The 27,227-nt window shown below is 41.0% G+C and overlaps 1 protein-coding gene across 3 annotated transcripts; it reads left to right on the top strand.

Annotated features, from left to right (window-relative positions):
* Nucleotides 1-1,669: 1,669 nt before the first annotated feature.
* GALNT15 (polypeptide N-acetylgalactosaminyltransferase 15) lies at nucleotides 1,670-27,227 on the top strand. Of its 3 annotated transcripts, none has more exons than XM_042888773.1 (11): nucleotides 1,670-1,841; nucleotides 2,767-3,309; nucleotides 8,520-8,686; nucleotides 9,369-9,573; nucleotides 16,280-16,447; nucleotides 17,031-17,148; nucleotides 18,023-18,217; nucleotides 21,601-21,777; nucleotides 22,801-22,902; nucleotides 23,719-23,859; nucleotides 24,803-27,227. In XM_042888773.1, exons 1-11 carry the CDS (start codon nucleotides 1,819-1,821, stop codon nucleotides 24,947-24,949), a joined length of 1,986 nt encoding a protein of 661 aa, XP_042744707.1. In that variant the 5' UTR covers nucleotides 1,670-1,818; the 3' UTR covers nucleotides 24,950-27,227. The 3 variants fall into 3 exon arrangements, with proteins under 3 accessions (XP_042744707.1, XP_042744709.1, XP_042744708.1); XM_042888775.1 differs by having other exon boundaries at nucleotides 1,671-1,841; nucleotides 21,646-21,777; XM_042888774.1 differs by lacking the exon at nucleotides 1,670-1,841 and adding an exon at nucleotides 2,162-2,561.

Raw genomic sequence — 27,227 nt, 5'->3', positions numbered from 1 at the left:
GGAGACTGCTATAGCCACTCTTCGAGACACTGCTTTCTTGGCATGGCCTTCTTTACTATTAGACAGGAAGCAAATAAGAACATAATGCTGTTCTTCAAGTGCATTTCAGAAACAAGACAAGCTTCAGTAGAGAGGTCCACGCTGGACAAGGAATAGAGGCTGCTGGAATAGTGACGTGCAGTATTTTATACTTATATACATTTGATTTACTAATCTTCACATACATTCTCTCTGTAATTGTTCATTTCTTCTTCATTAAAATGGTTAGGTTATATTCCTAAGTCACATCATATATGCACAAAGTTCAGTGATAAAATGAGCTATCAGCTCTGTCTCAAAAGTAGCAAAGATTTATGTAAATTTGTTAAATGGGCCTCTTTTCATCTAAAGCTGAAACACAGTTGCATGAGAGATCCAGGTGGATTTGTTCAACAGGGAACGTGCCAGGACAGAGTTTATACAGCAGTTACCAGTGTGGGGCAGAATTATCTTGATCAATGGTTTCAGAATTTTGTTTCAATGTTTTGGCCAGGGCAAAACTACAACCAAATGAAATGAAAATACTCGAGTAGATCAGAATAGAAAAAGAAAGCCAATACTTTCTCCCATTTATCCCACACACACTCTTCTTACAGTTTTTTCTTTTCTTTTCTCCATATACCCGATAATAGAAGACTGTGAAACTGAACATTTTGCAGAGTGCCTCGGACAGGTCTCTTCATTTCCATTTCCCTTTGCCTTTCTATGGCTGACACGTATTGTTATTTAAATGAATGCTTTTGAGCTCAGATTTTCTTTTATGCAAATATGAGCTGCTTCCCTCATCAACACATTTGTTTTCCTATGAAAAGAAGGACAAGGAGAAATATTCTCTAGACAGAAGGTGATTGGAATGTGATTTTTTTCTGTGAATTTAGCTCAAAAGGGAAGACACACACAATGGTGAAGTATGAAAATATTGGCTAAATTCTTCTTCCGGGATCTGATCATAGCACTGTTATATTTTTTTAAGAACAGCTGAGGTAGGGAAGGTGCCAAGGCACAGCAGACTGGTCTCACTTGCTCAAGGCATTCTCTATGAGACAGTTAAGGGAGTACACAAGTGCCAGACACTACATGCCTCCAGCAATTTTTTCTCTAGTCCTTCCTTATGAAGGCAATGACTCATTTTAGCTCAAAAATTGGTGTCCTCTCCTATTCGGTTTTTTGAAAGCCATTTACCAGGAAACCATAGATTGAACTTACAGAAGCAAGGAGGTTGTAAGGAGGTAATGCAGAAGAAGGAAAGAAAATGAATTCCTGGCTTCCTTCGAATATACTGCATTCATGTCTTCAAGTTTTTCTTTTACCTATAACATCTAGAGATTTCCTTTTTTAACAAAAGGTGAATGTGAAAATTCCCCAGATGTCAGAAGCCTCCCAGAGCTGGAGCTTTTTGATAAACAAATACTACAAGATAGGCAAAAAAAAATCACTTCCCACATCTCCAGTGTCAAAAGGGTTGGTAACACCTGAGTTACTTCCATATTTGATCTCTGCCAGACCAAGAGGCACGTGATGTTGAAGCATGTGGACTGTCTCCCTCCTTTTCCCATTGGACAATCACCCATCTTGCAGCAAAAAACACCACAGTCAGTGCCCACTAACACACTTGCCAGCAATATTAGCAAACAGACTTCAGAGGCTGAGCTCCCCATTTAATCACAGAAGTTGTTCTCTTTCAGTGTCAGGAGCTGTTCCAGCCCAAGCTTTCTACGTGTTATTCCTGGAGTATTGAAAACTTGAAGTGCTGCTCCCTGTGCAACACCAAATTTATGGATGAGGAAACTTCAGTCTGCCAGGTGATAATTTGGCATCCTTATGTCAGTGTTAAAATCCTAGCAGCTGTAAATATTTATTGCAGATGAAATATACTCATATGCTCCAGCTAGCACATTACCATGTGAATAAATCTAACACTAAATAAATCATGTGCACTTCATCTTTTATTCAGTTTATAAAATTCTTGCTTCTCACTCTGAGCATTCGTAACTTAATAAGGTTATTCAGAAGCAGAGTGATTCGTGGTGTGCCCTGACTTGTTTTATAACACAGCGTTTTGCTTCTTATATTTCACCTCTGACAGCTTTTGCAAAGTTTTGATTTGATAGGATAAGAACAGTGAGGGCATTAGGACCAGGAGAAAGACGCACACATTGCTTTGTATTATGTCTGGCAAAGTGCTTCCTGACTGAGTGCTGGAGCTATGTGTGAAGCAAAGGCAGGGATCGACTAGTTCTCATCTGTTGATCACAGTGAACTTGAAGCCTCAGATGGGGGAAAGCTGTCAGATCTGCTCTCAGAGATAAGGCACATGAAACCAGACAGCTGTGGGAAACTTTGAAGAAGCAGGAAATACTCTGGAGGGAAACTGTTAGAAATGCGATTTGTTTCTACCTAGAATTTAAAAAGAAAAAACTCAAAACTTAAGCTATTCCTTTCATTTGCTTTGCTGACTGAGCCGGGACTCCATAACAACGGACCTACTCTGTCTCACTGGATCCATGCTGCATTTTACCACAGTAAGTGCAATATTAATATGCATTTTCTATTTTGTCTGTAAATAGAGAGGAAAGCATGAAACGGCATCAGTGAAATGTGAGGGGAACAAGAAATCCTCTTGGCAGATAGTGAAAACCAGCACATTGCTGCAACCCGAGGACTGGAATCTGAGCGAGATCCAAGTGATGTTTAACATGACAATCTGTATCATTTTGTCACCAACAGTATGTTCTTGAAGAAGAAATGTAGATATGGATCACGCAAGCTGCAGTTTCTGTTGCTGTTGCTGATGCTGGGCTTTTTGCTGCTGATGGTTACAATGCTGAATCCACCAGCCAGCAACCGGAGCAAGGACGGGACTTTCCAGCCTGTGGAATTCAACCCTCGGGAAGGGCACCAGGTGGACTTTGCCGAGACCCAGGAGATGCTGGAGACCCAGGAGGAGAGCCAGCAGTACTATCCCATGGACGGGCTGTCACCGTTCATCTCCCTGCGGGAGGATGAGTTGATCGCGGCCGTCGTGTCCCCCACGGGTCGAAGGAACCACAGTAAGGCCAGGAAAGGCTATCGAGTGGTGAAGCAGCAAAGCAGGCGGCCGGAGGCAAAGGAGGGAGACCCCGAGTCCCAGCTCCTGTCCCTGCCTCTGGGGGACGGCAACGGGGCTGCAACGGGGGAGCGGCCGCTCGGCTTGGAAACCCATGGCTTTAACGAAGCGCTCAGCGAGCGGATCTCTCTGCGCAGGGAGCTGCCTGAGGTACGACACCCGTTGTAAGTAACGCAGCCTATTTCACCCCGGGAGAAAACTTCCGTCCTTCCCCATCGCCTTCATCTTCCTAATCAAACCACCTCCTTCGGTATGGGGTAACGCTTTTGTTCACGTTGGTTTCCCACTGGAAACACAACCCCATCTCCTCAGGGCTAGCTGCGATCCCTGCCTCCCTCCTGCAGCGCCGGCACCGCCGCACCCCTCCGCACCGCTCCGCGCCCCCCGGCCCGGCCGCGGACCCCGAGCCGCAGGCAGGCGCTGCAGGGGCCGGGAGAGATCCCCGCGGGTTTCCCTCTCTGTAGGGGAAGGCATAGCGACCCAGCCCTCCTGGCGGCGGATGTTCGCCGTTATTTGGGTGCCCGTTATTCGTGTCCCCGTCGTTCCGGTCCCCGCACCCCCGCGCAGCGGTGGTGGCAGCACCGCCCGGCGGAATGCGGGCTGCAGCGCCCCCTGCTGGCGGCCGCGGGGACTGCCGCCGCTGCAGGTGCCGGGGGCGGCTGCGTTCCGGCCGTCCCGGAGGGAGAGGCGGTCCTTTCCCTGCGCTCAGCGCTGCTGAGGCCGCTGATGGGGTCGCTCCAGATCTGCGCCCCTCAGTACAAGAGTGTTGTGGACATACTGGAAAGAGTCCAACACAGGGCCAATAAGGTGATGAAAGCAGCTCTACTATGAGGGGAGGCCAAGACACCTGGGACTGGGGAAGAGAAGGCTCACGGGGATCTTCTCTGTGTGTACAAATGCCTGAAGGGGGGGTGCAAAGAGAACAGAACTGAGCTCTTCTCAGTGTTGCCCATTGACAAGATGAGGCAAAGGGCACAAACTGGAACAGAGGAGGCTCCATGTGGACATCAACTGACTGAGCACTGGCACAGGCTGCCTAGAGGCTGTAGGTCTCCTCCTTGGACATCTCCAAAAGCAATCTGGATGTGGGCCTGGGCACCCCGCTCTGGATGTCTCTGCTGGAGTAGGGGTTGGAACTTGGACCCAGGGGTGGTTTCCAAGCTCAGCCATTCTGTGATTCTTGGACTGTGAAAGGCAGCTCCTGGGAAAAAGGGAACTGCAGGCCAGTGTGTATGACCACGCTTGACAACAGCACTGTGAAGCCACACCATAGATGTATTACATCTGAAATCCTATCTGTTGCATTTGAAATTCAACACGTTGCATTTGAAGCCCAATGTGTTTCATCTGAAGCCCAATGTACTGTGGCTGAAGCCTACAGACTTGAGTGCCATTTATTTCTACAGCCCATGAGAAACAGTTCATCTCACTTGCTTAAAACAGAGAACCGTCTCTGCTCCCCTGCCCACTAGAGAAGGAATAGGGTGCAGGTGGCTATCTTCATTTCTTGCCTCCTGTAACAAAAGCTACTGCAGCTTTCCCATAGGATACAGTAGAAGATATGCCAAAAACATTTTAAGATATGCCAGAAAACATTTTAAGTTTATTTTTTTCTAGTGGTCATTTCCCATGTATAAAGGCAGCTGGTGGCTCCAATTTCAGGGAACAATCTTAAAGGAAGAAAAACGAAAGATGGTGTGTTTTCTACATTTGCTGACTAGATTCAGTGTTAATGTGGGTATTTCCGTTGAATAATGATACACTAGTATCATGTAAGTTATTTTTTGCCATGCTTCAGTGGCAGTTCTTTGAACTATGTAGTATTCAAAGGAGGAATGATGACTTTCTTTTACTGCTGGTGATGTGAGCCAAAAAACAGTTTTGGCTGCTGAAGGGCCATCTGACAAGAGGTGGTTTTAGCTAATACTAATCTCACGTGGGATTTAGGCCATGGTCTCAGAGTTCTTGGATGGGTTTTCCTGTCTGCCTAGTGAAAACGTATGGACCTATCAACAACACAGCTCATAGAAGCCCGGATTGAAACCACAGATCTGAACATCTGAAGCTTCTCAGTAGTTCAGGTCTAAATCCAGATCATAAACCTGCAGAGGGGGTCTATCTCTAAGCCAGCCCTGTCCTTTATGGACCAACATGCAACCAAAATGATATTTTTTAAACATGATTCACTCTGTGGGCCTAGCTCACAGCTGTGTCAGTCACATTTTATACTGATGTAACATGAGAATGAAGCAGTAATGAATCAGAACGTCTATTATGTTGTTCTGTTGAAGCCTGTTGCTTGTAATAATGTCTATTGTTGTTTATTAGAGAGAAACCAACCAGTTACAGAAATTTCAGTAAGTCACCTGCATGGACTCAGTCTCTCTCATTTCACTTCAAATGACAAATTCTTCAGACTCAAAGCTATGCCTGCCAATTGTGAAGAACTGCTGTAAAATAAGGCTGACCAGACTTCATATTTACATACTTCCTTTTCACATTTAAAACAGAGTGTGAGATGTAAGGTAAATGCTGTAAGATACATGTAGCTGCTGTTCCTGTTATGTTTTGCATTGGAGCTGCAGAACTGCAGTTTCTTTTTATAAGAAATGACAGAGCTCCAGTGGAAGCAAAGCAGAGCCTGCTGCCTGTGCTTTACTTTGATAGCCCTGGACCAAATTCTTCACCTGGAATGTGATACTTCAGACCTCTCTGCCCAGACCCCAGTTTCTAACATACCCTACATCTCTTTGCATGCCTTTCCAGGTGAATGTTTTATGCTACTTCTCAGAAAGTAGATGCATAAATCTGTATCTGTTCCAGCACTCCAACTGATCCTTCTGATTTATCCAATGGATATCTAATGGATAAATTGATTATTCAATGGATGAATCAGACGCCTTGTTTTCCCAATTTACTGTGAGTAACCATATTCTGTGTGAAAAATGTCAGTTTTCCTCTCCTGAGCTTGAGCATCAAGCTGTATTTATCCAGGCAAATGCAGACACACAAGTATCTAAATGAAATTTAAGTTTCATTACAAAAGCACAGTTCCACTTGAGTGCTGCTGGGAACTGAATCTCAATGAGATGTTTTCCTGCAGGTGAGTGGGAATTGCTGCTGGCAGAGCAGAGCCTTTGCCCCCTCAGAACTGCTCTCCAGCTCCTATCTGCATGTGACAATTCCTTATTTTTCACAAATTGGATTAAATCACTGTGCCTTGTATCAGTCACAGCCCTGACTTTTTGAAATGTTGATTTATGATAGACAGCCTGAAACTGCTCCAAATTACAGGGAAGGCAATTCTGCATACCAGCACCCTTTCTCATTTTTCTGAAGACTAGATATCTACATAGCAAGCCTTTTCCAATCTCCATGGCAACTAAATACTCACCACCTAAGCCACATATTCAAGTACAGTCATTTTCAATTCTCTTCCAATTAAGATTCCGCAAGAGTCTTATTTTATTTTCTCGCTATAATCACAATACTAGCAACGAAGCCTTGCAGTGTTATGGTGGAAAGTATAGGTGGGTATAACTGTACTGAGTATTCCTGGTTAGAAGCTGCCTGGTAGTAAAAGGACTGCATTAGATCTTCACTTTCCTTCATTATCAATAGATTATTCTGCCTAAAAATACAGATACCATCCAGTCACAAGAGCATCCTTTTCTCTGTACTAGTGAAGAATACCAAAAATCTCCCACATACAATTCTGAGAAACACTGTTATTACAGAAGCATAACTATAATATTCATGTATTTTTACTCGCTATTAAATCATTCAGACTGTGGATTCCAATGAATGATAAGCAGGTTTGTATCAGGTATTGTCTAACACGATAGGGTCCAGTGCATGAACTGAAGCATTAAGTAAAACAGTAATAAACAGCAATATTCAAATCATATCCCTGACACGAGCTTCTGCTACAGTTGAATTAGCTGAGCAACTAATTGCTTAATAACCACTGTAAAATCTGTGATTTGCTAGGCAGTATGAAAATGCTAAAAGAGCAATGGAGCAGATAAAAACCAAATAAATGGCTTTCATGAACTGACAGCAGATACAGAGCTGGATCTCTAAGCGGCCTTGGAACAAAGATGACATACCAAGTTAGGTGTAAATATTTTTACATAATTCTGTCATTCCTTCAAGAAGTTCTTGCTGCTAAACAAATTGGAAAACTATATGAGTGCTACTTGGGAATTAAAAAGCTTTTAAATGCATTTTTGAATGTAAGCAAAACAGATATACTGGCATTTGAGAGCTTTTTCTGGAAAATGAATACCCTGCTGCCTGCACGGTGTGTCCTTCGCCTTTTGAACTAAGATGGGCAGATTGAAAAACAGCTTTTGTGGTGAATATAGATTTTTAGTTTCTTTACTTACGTTTATCAAATAGTTTGATAAGGATCTACAGGGTTTTTATATATGGAGTTTCTACGACGATGAACAGAAATGTTTTTGATATTTAAATGCTTGAGATGTCGAAGAACCATTCCATTCACTGCCATTTTGATGACTGTTGTTTTAATGTCATGGGAGACATCTTGGTCCCATGGCAATCTGGGGAGCCATGGGACCACTCTGGCACTCTGTAACCTCTCCAGAAATGTCACACCATGTCCACACAGCCAGGCTTCTTGCAGTAGATTGTAGGAGTACTTGGAGTTGTAAAGGAAACAGCAGAAATGGTCGTGGGGATAATCTACCTATTTGGGAGCCTCTTTCATCAGTGATGCATTTTCATCAGAAAAAGCAAAGTGTGCAGACTTTGTAGGGAATATGCGTTAACTTTCTTAAATGTATATGTATTAGTTTTCTTTACCTAAGTCAGGGTCTGTTTCTTTGCTGTACAGGGATGGCTTCATTCTCTGTAATCTGGGTCAGGCAGTCCGCAGTTACATTGATGAGTTATTTTTTCTTGTTAGTCTTAAAGGTATTATTGCATTTCAGTTTGCTCTTTTTTGTGTTACATGAGAAAATATGGAAGGGGCGGAGGTTGGCTTTGATCTGTTGTATCACCCTTTCTCCTTTGCTTTACTTGTCTTTTCAATTCCTCTTTCTTTGTCTTCTGTATTTGAGCTCTTTGTTTCTGCTGCAGCCAGAACAGAAGGGAAAGAAAAACAACCAACCAACAGAATACAGCAAAACATTCATATTCATATTTTTAACTTTAATTTTTGTAATGTCATTCTCAAATTTTCACGTTGTGTTCCAGTCTTAGACACCTTAATATTTCCTTGGCTTCCTGAGCTGAGATCTTAAACTGCTTTACATCCTTGAAAATGTAGATGTAGCTTGCAACTCTGGTCTGAGAAAAGTAGCCAGCTGTACCAGTGTTTCTAGTGTCTCCCTCATTTGATCCCATACAGGTGCCTACAGCAAGAATATGACCCCAGCCTGCCTACTGCTAGTGTCATCATCTGTTTCCATGATGAAGCCTGGTCTACTCTGCTGAGAACAGTGCACAGCATTATTAACACAGCCCCAAAGACCTCCCTCAAGGATATCATCCTAGTAGATGACCTGAGCCAGCAAGGTAATCCCATTTCTCTGTATGATCTCTGCTTTCCAAAGCTGCAAGGAGTAGACTGTCCACCTCCAAGTATTGTAAGAAGAGAATGAAAGGCAAATGGGACCCTCAGGGAGAGAGCCTTGAGCTGGCTGCCAGGTTTCAATCTTCCATCTCTAGAATTCAACTTAGCCTTTCAACTTTGAAATATGTTTCTTTTCTTCCCCATCACTTTCAATTACTCTGAGCTTTCTTGCTGTAAAATAAGATCACAGTATGCAAATCTTCCCACTGGACCAGATCTGGCATAATAATTTCCAGACATGGACTTTGGATGAAGTGAGGAGTGGAAAACTCCACATTGCTAAAATAATCCCAAGTCCTTGGGAAAGCCAAACACCTGTATCTCATGCTGATCTGTGTCTTTTATGAGAGGATGAGAACATCTACCTTTCGGTGAAAACAGGAGAGGGGGATATTAAGTTTCTCATAGGAACAGCTTCACACCTAGTGAATCTCAGTTTCCATTAGTCTCTACTGCTCTTTGACATTACACTGCTGTGGGAATATTTGGAACTTGGCCTGCACGGCCATGTAAAACAAACACTCCCAGAACATTTTACTGGCAAGCAAGCAACATCTCCCGCTACCTGTTGCTTTCTAGTAAGAACTTGAATCAAAGCTAAAATGACCGTTCTGTTTATGACAGGGCCCCTGAAGTCAGCCCTGAGTGAATACATCTCGAAGCTGGATGGCGTGAAGCTGATCCGGAGCAACAAGAGGCTTGGAGTCATCCGAGGTCGGATGCTAGGAGCTGCACGGGCAACTGGAGATGTGCTCGTCTTCATGGATTCACACTGCGAGTGTCAGAAGGGCTGGCTGGAGCCACTCCTGGCAAGGCTGTCCAGCAACCGGTAAATACAGAACCACAGAATCATACAATGGTTTGCGTTGGAAGGGAGCCTTAAAGATCATCGTGTCCAACCCCAATATCTTCATGACTTCTCAGCTCCCTGAATGTGCTAATTCCTGCTGGAAGAGATGCCCGTGGAAAGATTTTGGTTTATTTATTTATTTATTTTTATCCTTGCTTGGTTGTTTCCTTTGTGCAGGTCACATTGCTTTAATGTTCTGCTTTCACACCACATGCATTACCATGGTATGTGGGAAACAGCATAGGGCATGCAGCTGATAACCTCGCTTCATACCCGATATCACTAAACTGGCATTTTTCATCCAGCCCTCGTTAGTGCTATGACAAGGCTTCCCAGTGGTCTGAATTAAAAAGATTGCAATCCATTATTTTTACTTTTTAGATGTCTTAGTTATGAAGCTGAAGATAAAAAGGGATGATTACCTTAACCACTTTGGCTTCCTGAGCTGCTGGGTTACAAACCAATGTCAGCTGTACCATTTCTGTTCCACAGAAAAACAGATTTTCCACACAGCTTAGACAGTTCTAGCTAAACTCACGCAGGAAGATACAGATTTGTATTTTCAGAGTGTTATAAGTCTAGGTTGGTGCTTGTGCCTAACCTTTAATTACAGCAGAGCTCTTTTTTGCAGTCCTTGAATTCCTCAAGGACATTAAGAAAGTCAATTTATTATTTTTCCTAAATTGCTTGTAATTCTTGCATGGAGATCATTCATCAAATTGGTTTCATTGAGCAGTTGAGGAGCTGTTAAATTCAATAATATCCACTGCCTAAGACAGCCCAAATGAGGAAAACACAGTGACAAAATAGCTTAGAGTAACTAGTGGAATACCCCTCATTCTTCCTCTGACTGCACCAGTCAAGCTGCTATCCACACGCTTTTGCATGGATGGGAAAACACTCAATCACGTAAAGCAAGTGAATTTTCAGCTGGCAAGGAAAAATGCAGCCTTTCCAAAGATCAGTCCTCTGCAGAAGTTTAAAGGAGCTGAGAGAGAGATTTTAACTTTGAAAACTGATCAAGCCCAATTTTCTACACTCCTGAGCAGATCTACCACTGTTATTATGACCTTAGCAATGCAGAGATCTTTACATGAACAGAGAACTCACTCTGAGTTGAACATATTCACGGAAAGGGAGATATCCCCAGTTCTGATTAACCTGTGACAGACAAGGCAAACATGAGAAATGTTACCCAATTTTACAGGAACAGACAGATTTCTCAAATATTTGACTGCTCTGTGTGATCGCATTTCATTTCCCAGCGTGGTGTTTTTATTCATTAACCCCAAAAGTATTAAGCCTTTCCAAAGTCAGTACATGTGCATTTATGGGCACCTTGGCTGGGACCAGTTCTTTGAACCATACCAAACAAATTGACTGGGATGCTGTGCATCAGCTTAGTGCACCACCTCAAGAATGGTTCAGTGATTTGCAAAGCATTCCTTGACATGTGATTATTCAAGGATGAATACCAAAGCCACCTGAACAGCATTAAAAAACTAGATGAGACACCCCACAGATCATTTCACTTGACAACTGTTTATATTCCAGCCTAATTCCAGGTGAGTAGCATGGTGCATAGTAATGCAGCTGTGCAATTATTACAATCATCTTTTTGGGTTGTGCCTTTTCCAGAAGACTGCAGGATACAACTGCTATACTGTATTTAGTCCAGAGGCACTGAAAGGCAGAGGGGAGCATATGCTCATTTGTGCCTGAAGCCTTGAAAAGGTTGCTGCTTTAACCTAAAAACAGTGACCATCGTGCCAAAGCGCATGGCTCCTTTCTTGCAGAAGGGTGACACAAAAAAAAAATACAAGTTCAAATTGTGGTTCCTGGCAATATTGCACAGAAACAAAATAAGCCTTGATTACATTCTCAAAAAGGAATTCCACCTCTAGAAAAAGCATAAGTGCCATAACATTGTCAGAGAGCGATGGCTTGCAGAGGGTTGGCTTGTCCTCAGGACCTTTCCCCTGCTCCTCACTGCAATAGCTATTTGCCTCTGTGCTGGTGCGCTGACTACAGCACAGCTCAAATACTGCTAGGAAACTGAAGCCTGCAATATCAAAAAAAGCCTTTCTGGTTTCTAAAATTCAAAGTGTCTTCACTTGGCTCCTGATTCTAGGTCACTAATTTTTAATGAAATTATGTTAAACAGAATAAGAAATGAACACAGCAATGGAGAGATACTTCATTAGCCTTGGACTCAAGCAGAGCCTCTGTTTGTAGACACAGAAATAGAGTTGTATTGCTCAAAAAATTACTGAGTGGAGCTGGTTTTATGGCACTACACTAGGGAGATGGAAAATATTTTGCAATGAACAATTCCTTCATCTTTTTTCATCCAGCCCTCTGTTTTTTCTGTGGACCATCTCTCAGCTTTTCAAGCTATCAAACACATAAGTCATCTGTTTTCAACCATCTCACCGGCTCAGAGAAGTATGAATTTGTCCAGCCAGAGGACACACAACCCCATCATGAATTTCAGCATGCATTTCCATGCTATTTTTCTTGGTTTTGAAAACCAACATCACGTACAGCAGCCTGGTCCCTGGGAATTCATAGAATCGTAGAATCACCGAGGCTGGTAAAGACCTCTAAGATCATTTAGTCCAACCATCAATTCGCTTTAGGCCTGATCTTTTTATAGCCTCTGTTCATCAATAACACTAATTTCACTTACATGGCGTGTTATCTGAAGATGTGCTATCTCCTTACAATCTTTCACAGTGCTGATCAGAATCAGCAGGCGACCTATTTTGAAGAAGATGAGGTAAAGAAACTTGAATCTAAAGCCAAAAGCAATCAGTTTTGCCAAAAGTAGAAGAAAGGAGGATTTAGGTATGATTCAATCAGATTAAAATCTTTCCTTTCCTAGCAAAAATTAAGAAAAATCACTGAACAGCACTTTCAAAATATCATGTCTACAACTTCAAAACAAAAATGTTAATTAACTCTTCCTCTTCACGTGTTACTCTAAAAATAGAAAAGAACACACTGTCCATGCTGACTGCAAGGGTCATGAGAAGATATTTCATTCACAATTGTATTCTGTTGAGAAATCCCAAACTAGGAAATAGTTGTTGCTCGGGTTGCTCTTTTGATGGAATTGTGACCTTTTGTAGATCCTGTGTGTTCCAAGCATTTGAAATATTTGCAAATCAGTACCACCACAGTCAAATGGTTCTTGCCTTGCTGCTGGTTATATTTGAGTTTCCTGTTTTTTTCCTTTCCTTGAATTCCACAGAGTGAAATTAGCTGGAGTTTGCCAGTATGTTTTTCGCTTCAAAGCACCGAAAAGCTGCTGACTGTCTGCCAGTTATTCAGTTAAAAACAAGAAGAATAGCTAAGAACATCTCCCAGCTTTCAATTACCTTCTGCTGCAAATTTGCATTTAGATCCACACAAAGAACCATCACTGAATATGCAGAAAATATATAAAAAAGGCTTTTCTATACAAAGCCTTGTTACCAAACGTTATGCAAAGCACTGCTTGATTAAGATTAAACTGAAAGTGTCCGGTTTTCACAAAAGTTACTGGATTCCTCTATTTCAGATCACAAAGACACCCTCAATATTTAAGTTCTAAGGAGGTGTGGCTTTATTGGTTTCAACAGAGCTACAGTAGTTTATACTAGGAAAGGATTTAGCATTATACTTAGAAACACTCTCTTGAGAAAGCTTTATCATGGCATGCTGAAAAAACTACTGGAGTAATAGCTTTAAAACATAGTAATCAATTTATATGTGTAATTTTGTGGTAAAAGATATTTATTTTGTTCTGTTTGATTTTTTAATTTAGCCAGGTTAGAATATGGCTCATCCAGTGAGTTTTTTTTCCTCAGCTGACTTAAAAATTGTAATTTTCTGTATCATAATTTGTATTTAGTTCGGGTTATTGCCTGTTCTCCTAACCATCAGAACCATGACATCAGTGCAGGTATTTTTCTTAAATAACATGGAATTGTCATGCTCACTAACAAGCAAAGTAAAATGCAACTAGTACTGCAGTGGCTATTTATACGAGCAACTGCACTGATGCTAGGATTGTCTTTGGAGTCTGGAGTTTTATAGCGGTAACAAATTTAAGGCAGATCCACAAAGAAGAACAGGTTTAAATTGGCTGGATATGAAAATGGCAACTCATTTGAAATGTCTGGATTGTCTGATCCAGAATATATCTAAGCATAACTTTGAGTATCCACGCTGGTCTGACCTTCATGACCAGGGTTTTTTGAATGGTTCAGCCTACTCTGCCTCCCCTGGCTTCCACCCAGGCATGCCCCCCTGGTCTTCCCCTTCTGACCCTGAAACTTTGAAATAAAAGAACCCAGAATCATCAGTTCCTTTCTAGATGAGAATGGAGACACAAGCAGCGATCGCATGCATTTCAGCAGGTAGCACTGAACAGGTGGGAAGTATCCACCTCCAGGTGCTCTGCTAACCTGACAGTTGTCAGTGATGTCTACAGTGGAGAATGCAGCAGGATGTAGAAATTACAGTTATAGTGATTTTTCACTTTTTGAAGTTTAGTCTTATAACACCCATTTAATCTGCTAGCTGGATTTTTCCCAGCATGTCAAATTAAAAAACACCTGCTTGTGTAAGTCCACCAGAGCACTACCTTTCAGTAACTTTTAGAAGAAGTCAGTTTCCTTCTTGTACTGTTAGTGAGTAAAGGTTAAATACCGTTTTCCATTATAAAGCTAACTCCTGTCAGCTTGAGTTTGAGGATGTTGCTCCTATCCTGGCTACAAAACTGTACCACCATGCTTTCATCAAGAGAATCGAGGGAGGATATCAGCTTTATTATTTTTAGGATCATTTATTTGAGTCCTGCAGAAGAAAGGCAGCAAATCACTGCCTACAAATGTTGCCTAAAGGTGACCATAAAATTGTTTTATTTATAAACACAGTGCCTGTTTCCAAGAGCACCTATTATAATATATTACAAAGGCTGGTTTTATACCTGAATGGAGAGATATGATACTTCTCTGTTTTAAAGCCTTCTGCCTTTAGCTCATCATAGGGCAGTTTGCTCTTATTAGGAAACAATGAAATAACTGAATCATTTTGATGCTATTGTCTGCATAGTACATTTTCACACAATTCACTGAAGATCAGTAATCTCTTTTTCTCTGTGGGGTTCTAAAATTATCTACAGTAAATGGCAACTGTGATAAAAGAGAATATTGAGCTTCCCCAATCCTGTCACAGAAAAAAACATTACAATAGAGATTGTAAAGGTAGGGCAGATATGTTAGGACTACATGACCATCACCAAGAGCTGCCATCTTCCTCAGCTTTCTGGTCTCTGCCATTGGAAAGAAATGAAAAGAATGGCTCACTGCACTGAAGATGTCTGAGGTGACTTTCCTCCATTGACTACAGTATGGTTTTTTTATATCTTAATCCCTAGTAAATCTGTTTACAAGGGTGGATAGTGGTAGGACGAGGGGAATGGTTTTAAACTGAGACAGGGGATGCTTAGGTTAGATATTAGGAGGAAGTTCATCACACAGAGGGTGGTGACACACTGGAACAGGTTGCCCTAGGAAGTAGTGGATGCCCCATCCCTGGAGGCATTCAAGGCCAGGCTGGATGTGGCTCTGGGCAGCCTGGTCTGGTGGTTGGTGACCCTGCACATAGCAGGGGGTTGAAAGTCAATGATCATTGTGGTTCTTTTCAACACAGGCCATTCTACGATTCTATGATTCTATGATTCTATGATTCTAAATGTTAATGACATTTCCTATAGAATACCTTCTAGGCAAGCCCTTACACTAAGACCAGGAGCTATACTTTCTGTGTAAAGGAGCAGAAATGGATACCGTTGTTCTTCACTATATTTTTTTCCTGCAGTCCCTACCACCACTGTATTTGTACTCTGAAAATTTCCAAATGTGATACATCACTGACCTGGAAACAAGGCATACTGATGGCTTTTCCAAATTGCCAGTACATTCCAGGATAATGCACACTGTGAAAAGTCACGACAAGTCTACTATGGGGACATGTCTAATACCTCATCTCTAATTAACCCAAATTTAACCTGAGGTAGAAATCAATTGAAGGATTGCTGCTCACAGCACAGTGCCTCTTAAAAGTCAATTTCTCACAGAGACGGTGAAAGCACATTGAGGATGTAGTAGAAGACTACACAAAAAGAAAATGTTTCACAAAACCAGTGATAGAGAAGTTAATTCAAAAAAAAACCAAGCAGAACAAAATAAGTGAAATTGCATATTTCGTTGGCCTGAAGTGACAAACTCATGAAGTGTGTGGAACATTTAGAGAAAAATGAAAGGATGGTAAAGCGTATGAGACCAAAATCATCTTTCAGTATAAATTCTGCATCCATAACGTCAAATGTGGAAACCTCTGTGAAACTGCTTTATAAGAATTCCGATGGTGAAAACATAGCAAAATCCTGAATAGTTTTAGAATGACAGTGCAATGTATAGGTTACCCATAAATTATTGATCTTCAGAATCATTACTTCAGGCTCAGTATTACCATGCATGAAGCATCTGAGCTCTATCAGGAGGGAAAATGAGGGCACTCAACATCCAGAGGAGTGCTTGGTGCTTTACAGGGTCATCAAGGAGGTCCACTGTTCACTAACACAGTAGTGAAATCATTATTCAGCTTTAAGAAGAAATTATATTGTCTTTTTCAGAAACAGTGTCGTCTCCCCTATCATAGATGTCATAGACTGGAAGACTTTTCAGTACTATCACTCTGTGAGCCTGCATCGAGGTGTTTTTGATTGGAAACTAGATTTTCACTGGGAACCAGTGCCAGAGCATGAAGAGAAGGTACGACAGTCTCCCACCAGCCCTATCAGGTAACAGTTCATAAGCCAATATGCCTCCACTCACCTCAACAGAACAATTTGGGCACTCTTCCAGCTAGTAAAAAAAAGACATGGTTACTTGCATTTGCTTGGTTGATGTTTTTTGAAGGGGATGGCTTTTTGGCTTAGATTAAGATTGTTTGGGGTTTAACATTCATTCTAAGTAGATTGCAGTTCTGCTTTTAACATGACAAATATCTTACACACAGCTAGAAGCAACTTCTCTACAACTTGACCAGACAAGGTATTGAGGTTTGTTGGGAAAGCAAATGATAGACTATGTAGAGTTAAAAGTCTTAATCATTATGTCTATCTGTAGTTTTGAATGTATTTATACTTTACACTTCTTACTGTTCTGAGCCTGATTCAACAGTTCAGAGCTTGGCTCTCTTCCCTAGGTAAATCCTAGAATTCAATTCCAGTTGTTCTTTGATAATCAGTTAATATGAGATTATAAGGACTAATATTTGATAATTTTTGATATTATCTCCTCCACAGAAATGGTGGGGTTTTCATCCTTCCTATAATTCTCTGTCCAAAACAGTTGTTCACTTCCAAACTACTATCTATACAGGAGTCCTGCAGTAGCTGGTGCAGTAGTTGCCATGGATCGACATTACTTCCAAAACATTGGAGCTTATGATTCTGACATGACCATGTGGGGAGCAGAAAATCTAGAGCTGTCTATAAGGGTAAGAACCTTAATTAAAACATCAAGTGCTGGTAACTACTGGGTTTTGAAGGGATCTGAATGAAAAGGCAAGAAGTGATTTACAAAAGCAATGAAGTGTAGAACTCCTTGACGTATGGCAAATATCACTATACTTTCAGAATTCTACCTCATGCTCTGTGATCTGTCAGGACTGTACAAGAATATGCAGATGCTGTGAGTTAGGAGCATTATGTCAGGAGAAGGAAGTTTCACTATCACTGTTTGCCCGAGGTCAGAGTCACTGGTTCAGCTACCTTCTGAGAGCTGCCTCTTCTATTTTGGCATGCACCAAATGAAAAATTGCTTTTATTTCTTTGTCATCTACTTTAAATATCAAATTGTTTATGTTGTATTATGTGCATTAGCTTTTGCTGAATATGAAGAGATATAAAAGCAACAAAAAATTGCAGACACAAAGCATAGAGTCTTTAAAGTCCAAGGCAAAAGAAGGCATGCCCACAAGTCTCTTCACTACACAGCACTGTCTGTGTACAGGAAAACATAAAAGCATATAAATGGTTACACAGCATCAAATCAAAGGTCTGTCTTGCACAGTATCTTCTCTGTGTCTCCATGTCTGTGGGGAGCAGTGTATGAAGAAGCACATCATGTTCTTTCTGTTTCCAGGAATACACAGACTAGGATGTCCTGAGGGGAATCTATAGTAAAGGAGCTTCTTCTATTCAGATGCTTTAGAAATTTTGACAATTAACATTCAGCCACTGCCCAGAGTAAGCTTTAACTCAATGAGTGACTCTGGCTTTGCATTCTCACTATTACTGGTCTGTAAAGCCACTGTGCTTTACTAGCTACATAGAAGATAATCTCTTTTTGCACCTTCACCTGTTTTTCAGACCTGGCTCTGTGGTGGCTCTGTAGAAATCATTCCATGCTCCCGTGTTGGGCACGTCTATCGAAATCATATTCCCCATGCTTTCTCCTATGAAGAGGCCATTGTGAGGAACAAAATCCGAATAGCAGAGACTTGGCTGGGTTCTTTCAAAGAGAACTTCTACAAGAATGACACAGTGGCTTTCCTAATCAGCAAGGTAAAGACATCTGCAGTGGTCTGTTTCTGAGGGAAGGACTGTGTGTTGCGGTAGGTGATGGCAGTGGGATGGGTGTGGGTGTCTGTGTACAGTCAAACATTCAGTAGGCTTGGCACCAGGTAGAGTTTTTCATTTTTATAAAACCTGCTGGTGGAAGAGCCTTTAGATCAGGGAAAAGAGAAGCCTGAGTTTTTTGCTGAAGTTGCCAAATATCTTAGGAGTATAATTCTGTCTCCAAATGACTCCTTCTTCAGGCTGCCCAGCAAGTTGTGGTTTGGTTTTCCGCCAATGACAGCATATTTGATAACAGTCATCGGAAGTGTAGCCTAGCTGCACTGTGTGCTTGAAAGATCTTTTTGAAGGATTCATTCTTCATTGCTGAAGGCATCTAGTATGTGATTCAAGTAATATTCACTGGCATGTGGCAAACTGTGGTCCTACTCTAAGATAATACATCTGAGTGCTCCAGTGACTGAGAAAAGTTGATTTCTTCCCAAGCTGACAGAAGCAATTGTCTGTAACTGAGGAAGTTAGATCTCACCATTAGTATTTTTTCAAGTTACTTTATCATTAGAAGCATCACAGAGCCAGCAGTGCAGCCTCCTCAGATTTGGGTTCCCGGTAGCCTGGCATGCAGCCACACTTGAACCACATACCAACTGCATACCACCTAACAACGACAGAAAGGCCATGCTTGCTTTTAAGCCACTGTGTGATCCACTGCAGATCATGGTCAATCAGGGGACTGCATATGCCTTGTATCACAAACTGCTGGATGCTGTATTAGGAGCTATGGCAGTAAAGCTGTTACTGTTGCAGCAGTTTTCCGGAATGGAAAATGACTCCCAAACCTTTTCTGGTACTGATATCCTCGTCTACAAGGCAATGGACAAACTTATGAGCAGTTCGGAATAATAATTTTTAAAAAGTGTCTCAAGTTCATTGAGCAATGCCATGCTTTTCAGGAGAAGATTCCCTGAAAACACCTGGGCACAGCATGGGTCAGTGCCATGCAGTGTATCCCAGGAAGTTTCCCATTCAGTTTCACTCTGCATTGCAGCCCTTCATGTCTTTGCTGCAGATCCAGCAGTGGCTGCATCACAGTGGGGAGAGGAAAAAAGCCACGTGCCAGTGGGACTCTTCTCCTGCCAACTAGTGTGACTTCCTAAGGCTCCACCAGTGGGTCTAACCCTCCAGTCTGGCTCCTGTGCTCATGCTTGAGCCTGAGACACACATTCAATTTTTAATTCTGTTTTCACTTTTTAAAAAGGCTTCTCCCTCTATGTCTGTGCAGTAGTTTTAACTCCACTGTCCAGAGTTTCATCACCTGATCCACAAGGCTTAAAGCCATGTAACAGAAAGGAGGATGGTAAGCCAGGTCTTTTAAGATGATGTTTATCATTTAATTATTTCCTGAAAGCCATTCTTGCCAACTCAGAAGCAATTTTCTGAGCTAAAAACTACAGCCACCAATGATTTCATTTACTACCTATGAACACCATAACCTTTTGCCTTAGAGTTTATTCTAGCCAGGGTACTTTTAGCACTCCTAAGTAAGATGCTCCTTCAAATGACCAATGGTATGATCTCGATGTTCAGAGTACCAGAACATAAAAGGCCTTTTTCTCCATTCCTTTCCTTCATAGTCAATACCATCAGTCTGTCAGTTCAGCAAGATGCTGTTTAAGACACAAGCAAGCAGTGACATTACTGCTACTCTGCTGCCAGGGCTGCAGAGAGCTCTGAGGGACTGATGCACGGCAAGGCTGAGCAGAGCCAACTATGGGCCACTGTGAGCCTTGGAACAGAACTGCCCAACACTGGAAATAAAAAATGAGCCCCATTTAGGAAGCTTTATAAGTCTTCCCATTTTATGGTTAAAATTACATCTTGCACAGGTTGCCTGTGGTGTGAGCATTAATACAGATGAATAAGGCTCTCTGCAGCTCTCCATGGTTTCAGCCACTGTCTCTTTTTCTCTTTTTTTTCTGTGTGTGTTTCATTTATTTACAAGTAGTTTCCTTTCAGATTGGTTCACAGGGCTAATGAATGTCTCTAGATTATCTACACTACTTATTCAGCATCAAATGCACACTGTAACTAGCATAACAAAATGAGATTATCTGTCACCACTTTCTTCAGCTAAAGCAGCCTCTGGAGAAACACCTCTTTTTAGAGGAAGCATTTTATTCCTCTGTTTCCTTCTATATTCCTCTAGTTCCTGTTACAAGGAAACCTCTTGGTGGCAGGTTTGTGAGGTGCTGAATTGCTGAACTTTGTTGTTTTGCTTATTGAATGTAGGGCTGACATTAAATGATGAGGTTCTCCTTAGCATATTGCAACTGTTGAGATTTGCTGGTGCAGCTTACATGGGCTGGCATGATTGATACACACCTTTAAAAACTGATGCTTCTCTCTTCATCTCCAAGGCCTTTTGTTTGTCGCTGATTTTCAAGCGTGTGGGCAAAGGCATTTTTACTTCCTTAAGGCTGCTGAGAAGTGGCTGAGCTAAGGATTACAAGCAATTCTTTTCTTACGTTAACAATTCTAATTTCTGATATAGGAATCCCACTGCTGTCCTGCAATCTCAAATTACATTTCCCAAATGTAAAATTGTGAAAAGGGAAATCTACTGCTGGCAAGAAAGAGGAGAAAGACTCTTAAAGGTGGCAGGACTTATTGTAGTATTCAGGTGCCGAGAGATTTAGAAAAGTGTTTTGTGTGCTTTCATATCTACAGTTTAGACACTTACCTGCTTAGGAGGTTTTTGGAATCCTGTTTGTCATCTTCAGGTCTAAATACCCTCAGACACTCAGACCCTCAGTCCCTCGCAGTGACGATGCCCGTAGCTGCAGCAAGGGTTGACAGTAGCTGTCTTTTTTCAGAACAAAGTTACTACTAGGATTGCGTGTATGCAACTTAAGAAAATACATAAATCTGGAAAGTTGTTATGCCTTTACAGTCACAAAACACATTTACCAACTCAATTTAGCAATCGCCAGACAATTATTTGATTAGTTTCATGTTACACCAAATTCTACTCTTAAATTCTCTGATAACAGAGGACTGACACTTTTTTTTTTTAAATTTTGGGGTAAATTCTGTACTGAATGCAATCTTAATATCCCTGATTTCAGTGCAAAAAGTATCAAACTTGGCCCAGAGATTTCTAATTAAAAAGATGATGAAGTCTGATGTATCTTGCAGGATAACAACAATTTTAAAAGAAATACCTGTTTTCACAGCATGTGCTACTTCTGAAACACAAAGCTGGAGAAAGAGTACAGCTGGTGCTCCACTTTTGCCTAATCTTGAGAGATACGTATCATGCAGGATAGAAGAAGTGGTAGAAATAACTGCTACACAGTCATTTTCATTTCTAGCAAACAGAGCAATATCCTTTTTTGCCCTGTGCTTTCTCCATGAAGGCAGAGAAACCAGACTGCAGTGAGCGTCTTCAGCTACAGAAGAGACTGGGCTGTAGAAGTTTCCAGTGGTTTATAACAAATGTGTACCCTGAGCTCTCCCAGCCTGAAGACACACCAAGATTATCTGGCAAGGTAAGAGAAAATGTACAGGAAAAAGGATTTTTCCGTTGAAGACCCCAGTGTCACTTGGATATGCTAGTTAGTACTCAGTACTCAATATCTGTGCGGTGAGAGGCTAATCCCACTTTGAAAAGCTTGCAGAAGAATGGAAGAAGAAGCAAAAGGACTAAAGAGAACAGCCAGTCCAAATTCTCACATGAACCTTGAACACCAGCCAAGAGATGAGCTCACCCTTTACAGTTTGGTGTCACAGATCAGAGGATCCTAAACTTAGATTCTTTAGGTATCATTAAAAAAAACAGAAAAGAACTGTGTTGCTCCATTCAGATGGCAACTGCAACAGTATCTGGGATTCCTCTATGCCGATCCACGTGTATGAAGGAAAAGAAGCATTTCCCCAGTCCTGCATTTCCCCCATAGACAGAGGTGATAGAGATAGCAGTTCCTTTGCAGATTGTGTACAGGATGTGATGCTAATCTTTTAAAAATCATTAAAATATGGATTTATTCCAAGAACCTCTATGGACAGGATTTCCCCTCGACAAGGCAACAGGTCTACTTATTAAATCACACACTGATATCTGTAGACAAATTTTACTACATCCTTCTACTGTTTTGTCTGTTCCTTATTATCAAGGCTTGCTTGAGAAAAGCATAACTAACTGTGGATCACAGGAAATGTTTTTTCCCTCTGGAATATCTGTATTTTTGCCAAATACCATGGCAGGTCGAAGGGCAATTTTCCATTAGTAAAAAAGTAGTTTTGACAGACTTCTTTTAAGCATCATAATAGTTAAAACCAGAAGTGGGTATCTCTAACTTAAAGCTTATCAGGTAACCTTTGGTGAGACTCTCCTTTGTTATCAGATCACTTTGCAAGATTAACATGTAAGATATAGTCCGAAAGAAAAAAAATGCTGCCTGAATTACATGCAAAATCATATATGATAAGGGAATGTAATCATAAAAAAAAGCTAGCTGAAGGATATTTTCTTGATATCTGTGCTTTATTTCAGTAAAAATCTTTATTTACAGCTTTACAATACTGGTGCTGGCTTCTGTGCAGATTACAGACCTGGAAGGGCTTTGGCAGATGGCTCTATCAAACTCTCTCCTTGCAGTAACAGCCTCACCCAGGTACTGTAGATTTCACATAAAGAAGCACTGCATTGGACTTAGAGAACTGTTCAGAAGATATTCATGTAAACATTTGGGTTGACGTGCTTGAAAATAATGTGTTCAAAATTAGGTGTGTGCTAAGGCAATGTTCCACACCTTTCTGCAGCTGAGCATCATTTCAGAAATGGCAGTATTCCATGCCTGAGACCAGATCCCCACACTTTGTTCCAGCACGCATTGTTTCATGTAGTTGTAGTAATTATTTTGTGGAACTTGGACAAAAGAATGCCTAGGCATAAAAGGTGTGCATCAATTTTGGAATAGAGGTGGGTTTTCCCACATTCTAGTGACCAAAACACTGCCTAAAGAACAGGAGGGAAATCTGTTTAGACTGTCCAGGTGGCATTAGACTAGCAAGTCCTTGCACTGAGAGAAGCCAAACCAGTACAGACTGACTGCAGATATTTACTCCAAGTCCCAATGAAGTTTCACTGCTCACAGTGAGCTCAGGGTGAGCTGCAGGCACATTTTGAACTGTAATGTGTACAGACACTTCAGAAAAACCCTTCTGTTCAAATTTATTAAGGTAGAAAGATTTCTTGTAGAATGGGTTTACTTTGTATGTAATCACAGTCCACAAAGTCTTTCCTCAGAAAAATAGTCTCAGTCTCAGCTATGCCAAAATTATTCTGGGGGAGATTGCCTTGTTGATTCTCCTTCATTCATGTTTGGGTGGCATCTAACAGGAGTGGGAAAATTAATGTTGGAGTGAACATTTAAAATGAACTGGGTTGCCATTCCATCACTGTTCAAATAAACCCTCCTTTTTTCCAGCACTTTGAATATAACAGCATGAAGGAAATCCGTCTTGGGTCTGTTCCACTGTTTTGCCTTGATGTCAGACACGGGAAGGTTATCCCCCAAAACTGCACAAAGGAAACAGATAACAGTGAGCAGCACTGGGACGTCCAGGAGGTCGGTACTGACTGCTGCAAGGGGATACTGCACATGGCAACTGTGTAGCTGTAACTGTGTAACATTGGGTAACTGACATGATTCGAGTGCAGGGAGGGATGATATAGCTGAAGGGCAATTTTCACTGCTGTACTATTTTCATCCAGGAAATTTAGGAGGCAGCTCATCCGTTTACACTGCCTGTGCAAAATAAATCTGGTTTGAAAACACAAATTACCAAAATCCTACCTACATTCACATACCCTTATTTTAACTGTTTAACTTAATGGCTTTATAGGAATACAATCAGAAGGTAGGTTGTGAACGTAAGAGCAGGATAAATCTTTGCCCACTTCTTTTAGATGGGGGAAGGCACTGTGAATCCCAAGTTCTTCCAAATAAGAGCCCCATGGAAATGTTAAAAATCCTCCTGTGTTGTAGGAGGACAAAACTCTTATAAAAACAGCTCAGTATTACTTAGACTTCATCCATCAGAATAAGAACTCCTCACAAGATTGAAAAATGTCATGCTTGAGGACAGCCTGAGAAAACAGAAGTCAGTGTAGCTGTAGGGATGCTGCAATCCTCAGGTATAATACCTGCTGTAATTTGTTTTGATTCCTAAGAGAAAGACTGGTCCTTTTCAAATTTTGTGGTCTCTAATACTATTAGTTGATGCTGATGATATTTACCCATAGAAAAACAAAACAGTGGCGGGAAAGAGATTTAGAGAGTTCTGCATTTGTGAATCCTGTCAGCTTCCAAAGAAGCTGTGTTCTCACAATGCCTTGGGCTCAAAGCTAAACCTAGTGATCATGTTTAGAGCAATACTAACATATTTTTGAACAATGTCATTACCGATTACCTATTATACATTAAAAAATCAGAAACATTGCCTAGTTTTTACTGGAAATCTCTTATTTTTTCATTTGTTCTTTCTTCCCCTTCTCCTCTCATATTTTAGAACGGAATGATTGTCCATGTCCTTTCTGGCAAATGCATAGAAGCAGTGAAGAGTGAAGATGAGAAGGACTTGTTTTTGTCCGTATGTAACAAGAACACAAATCAGCTGTGGCAATTTGAACATTCCCAAGGGCTACATCAGAGATAACTGCCAGGTCTGTGGGAAGATCAAGTCCCCAAAATCTAGCATTATTTCTCCTTGCGATTCAAGATATGAGCGTTTACTACAAGGAAAAGAAAGATGTTTGTGTTTGCTGTAGTATACAAGGAAGCTCGGAAGGCCCTCCCTCAAAAGCCTGGCTCAAAGAGTTGCTGCTGGTTCCTGGCTTTTCAGCTCTAGCTAAAATTTCCATTATTCTGTATAAAAGGAATAAAGATACTGTGAGCATCAATAGGTTCTCAACTCTGCTACTGCAGAAAACAGTTCAGTTTACCATTTGAAGGAAATGTGTGAAACTGGCTGCCAGACAGCTTGTCTTCCAGCCTGTTCTGTGACATCTGAGGATACAGGAAAATGAATGTTAGGGAAACACTTGAAACTGTAAGAGGACATCAGCCAAACAGGAGGGGAATTTAATCCAGTTGTACAGTGCACTCGACTCATATGAAACAAAGTAAGTTTTATATGTATTAAAGCAGTAGATGCTTTCATGTGTAATAGCTAAAATCTTGTTTTCCAGCCTGAGCCAGATTTCTATCACCCGCAAGACAGCACAATTCATAAATTAGTACTTAATTAGGCACTAACTGCTTTAATTGCTTTGGAATACCAACAGTCCACAGAGTTTGGCACACTCTTCCTTATATCCTTCTTCCAGAGTCTAACTGGATGGGATAATGAGACTGAATTATTAACAACTTTTTTGTTTCAGTTTTCATGAAAACTAAGAACAACTTTTAGAAAAACTTTTGTGGAATATAGAAGAAAACTGAAGCAGATTTGAGAGTAGACTGGCAGCTCCCCTGCTTATTGTGAAACTGAAAGTATCGGTGACATTCATTTGTTCTTATAAAGCTTTGGGATGAGCTCATTATTACTGCAGTGACAAAAGTGCTGGTTGGAAAAAGCAAAAGAAAAGAAATGACAGGTTTCAACACTGGCTATCTAGAAAGAAAATACTGATGTCTGCTTCTACTCACTTGCTTCCCACTGTACTAAATAAGTCTTCTACACTGTGACTTTTAGCCATGAAGATCTTTTAGATGGGTCTCCCAGCTGATCTGCAAAAGGTAACAACATTTTCTAAAGAAGCTTCTTCTGTAGGGCCTGCATCCCCACTGACCCCTCGTGCCTCACAGAGGTGGCTGAGAGTTCATTTCAGGTAATGAGAATGGTCTCAGTATGCACTAGCAAAGCAATTTCTATCCATATTTTGTCAGGGCATTTGCAATTTTGGAGTTAAAACAAGCAATGATGACAATTTCCAAGAGCCTTGTAGGACAGAAGAATGAAGATCTGGGAGTTTTCCCATGTCGGCTCCACACTTGATTTATTGCATAAAGCAATCATATATACACATATTTATTAAGGGGAAAGGACATTGTTAATGAAACCTGATGTTGATTTTTTTTTCAAGAGACGGAAAGAAAATCACTTTCTTATAAAATGTACAGCATATTGTGTGAGCTCCAGACAAAGGAAGGAACCATACTCAGCTCAGAGTATTCCAGTCCCCGGCTCTTGGTTAACTGTAATACATTTGTTTCAAGCGTACAAAATTGACTACAACAGAAGACATGAGCAGCATCCTGTGTTACGTTGTCCAAAAAATTCCCCACTGAGGTCCCTCCTTGGTTTGAATACTGCAGTTGCCACATCATGTTCAGGCGCCACTCCAACCACTCTAATTACCACGCATGCTTTCTTTGCTAGCATCAGAACCCAATGCCATTTGCTGCTATGTCATTTAAAATTCCCCGTGACACTCCTGAAGATGCTTCAGTTTTTAACTGAAAGGATGGTAACAGAACAAGCGATATATGATCACTGCCAGGTCTACGGTGAGAAAAGACACTCTCTAAAATCACAGAAAAGTTGAGTGAAATGCTGTTTTAATGAAATGTGATTCCTTTTTTTTTTTTTTTTTAATTATGACAGATTTTTTAATTATGTATTATTTATTCTATTTTGGACTCTACACTGGGAATGTCATTCCTTCAGCATTTTGTTTTGTGTTTCAAAAGTGTTTGTACAAATATAACTGATCACAAGTGGAATTTATCATCATGAGAATGAAAATACTTTTGTTTAGAGAGGAAAAGTTTGGCATAAAATTTAAAAGCTGTGGAGATCCTCATCTAATACTACTTTTTAACAGAATTATAAAAGCCTAGAAAATAACGTTTGCTGTAGATATGTGTACAATAGAAAAATGTTACATCATATCTCTTCCAACAATAAAATTAAAACATATTGTGCCAAATGA

This window comes from Lagopus leucura, unplaced genomic scaffold (genome assembly GCF_019238085.1).
Source record: "Lagopus leucura isolate 7727_CA_CO unplaced genomic scaffold, USGS_WTPT01 Super-Scaffold_100157, whole genome shotgun sequence".
Lineage (NCBI taxonomy): Eukaryota > Metazoa > Chordata > Aves > Galliformes > Phasianidae > Lagopus > Lagopus leucura.
This window is presented reverse-complemented; position numbering and strand designations above follow the sequence as displayed.

Excerpts from the sequence above, each read along its gene's own strand:
- GALNT15 (XM_042888773.1), top strand. The coding sequence starts at position 1,819 with ATGAGGAAACTTCAGTCTGCCAG. Across the intron at positions 16,448-17,030 it reads TCTCCCACCAGCCCTATCAG|GAGTCCTGCAGTAGCTGGTG; the intron begins GTAACAGTTCAT and ends CTATCTATACAG. Across the intron at positions 18,218-21,600 it reads TGGCTTTCCTAATCAGCAAG|CAAACAGAGCAATATCCTTT; the intron begins GTAAAGACATCT and ends TTTCATTTCTAG.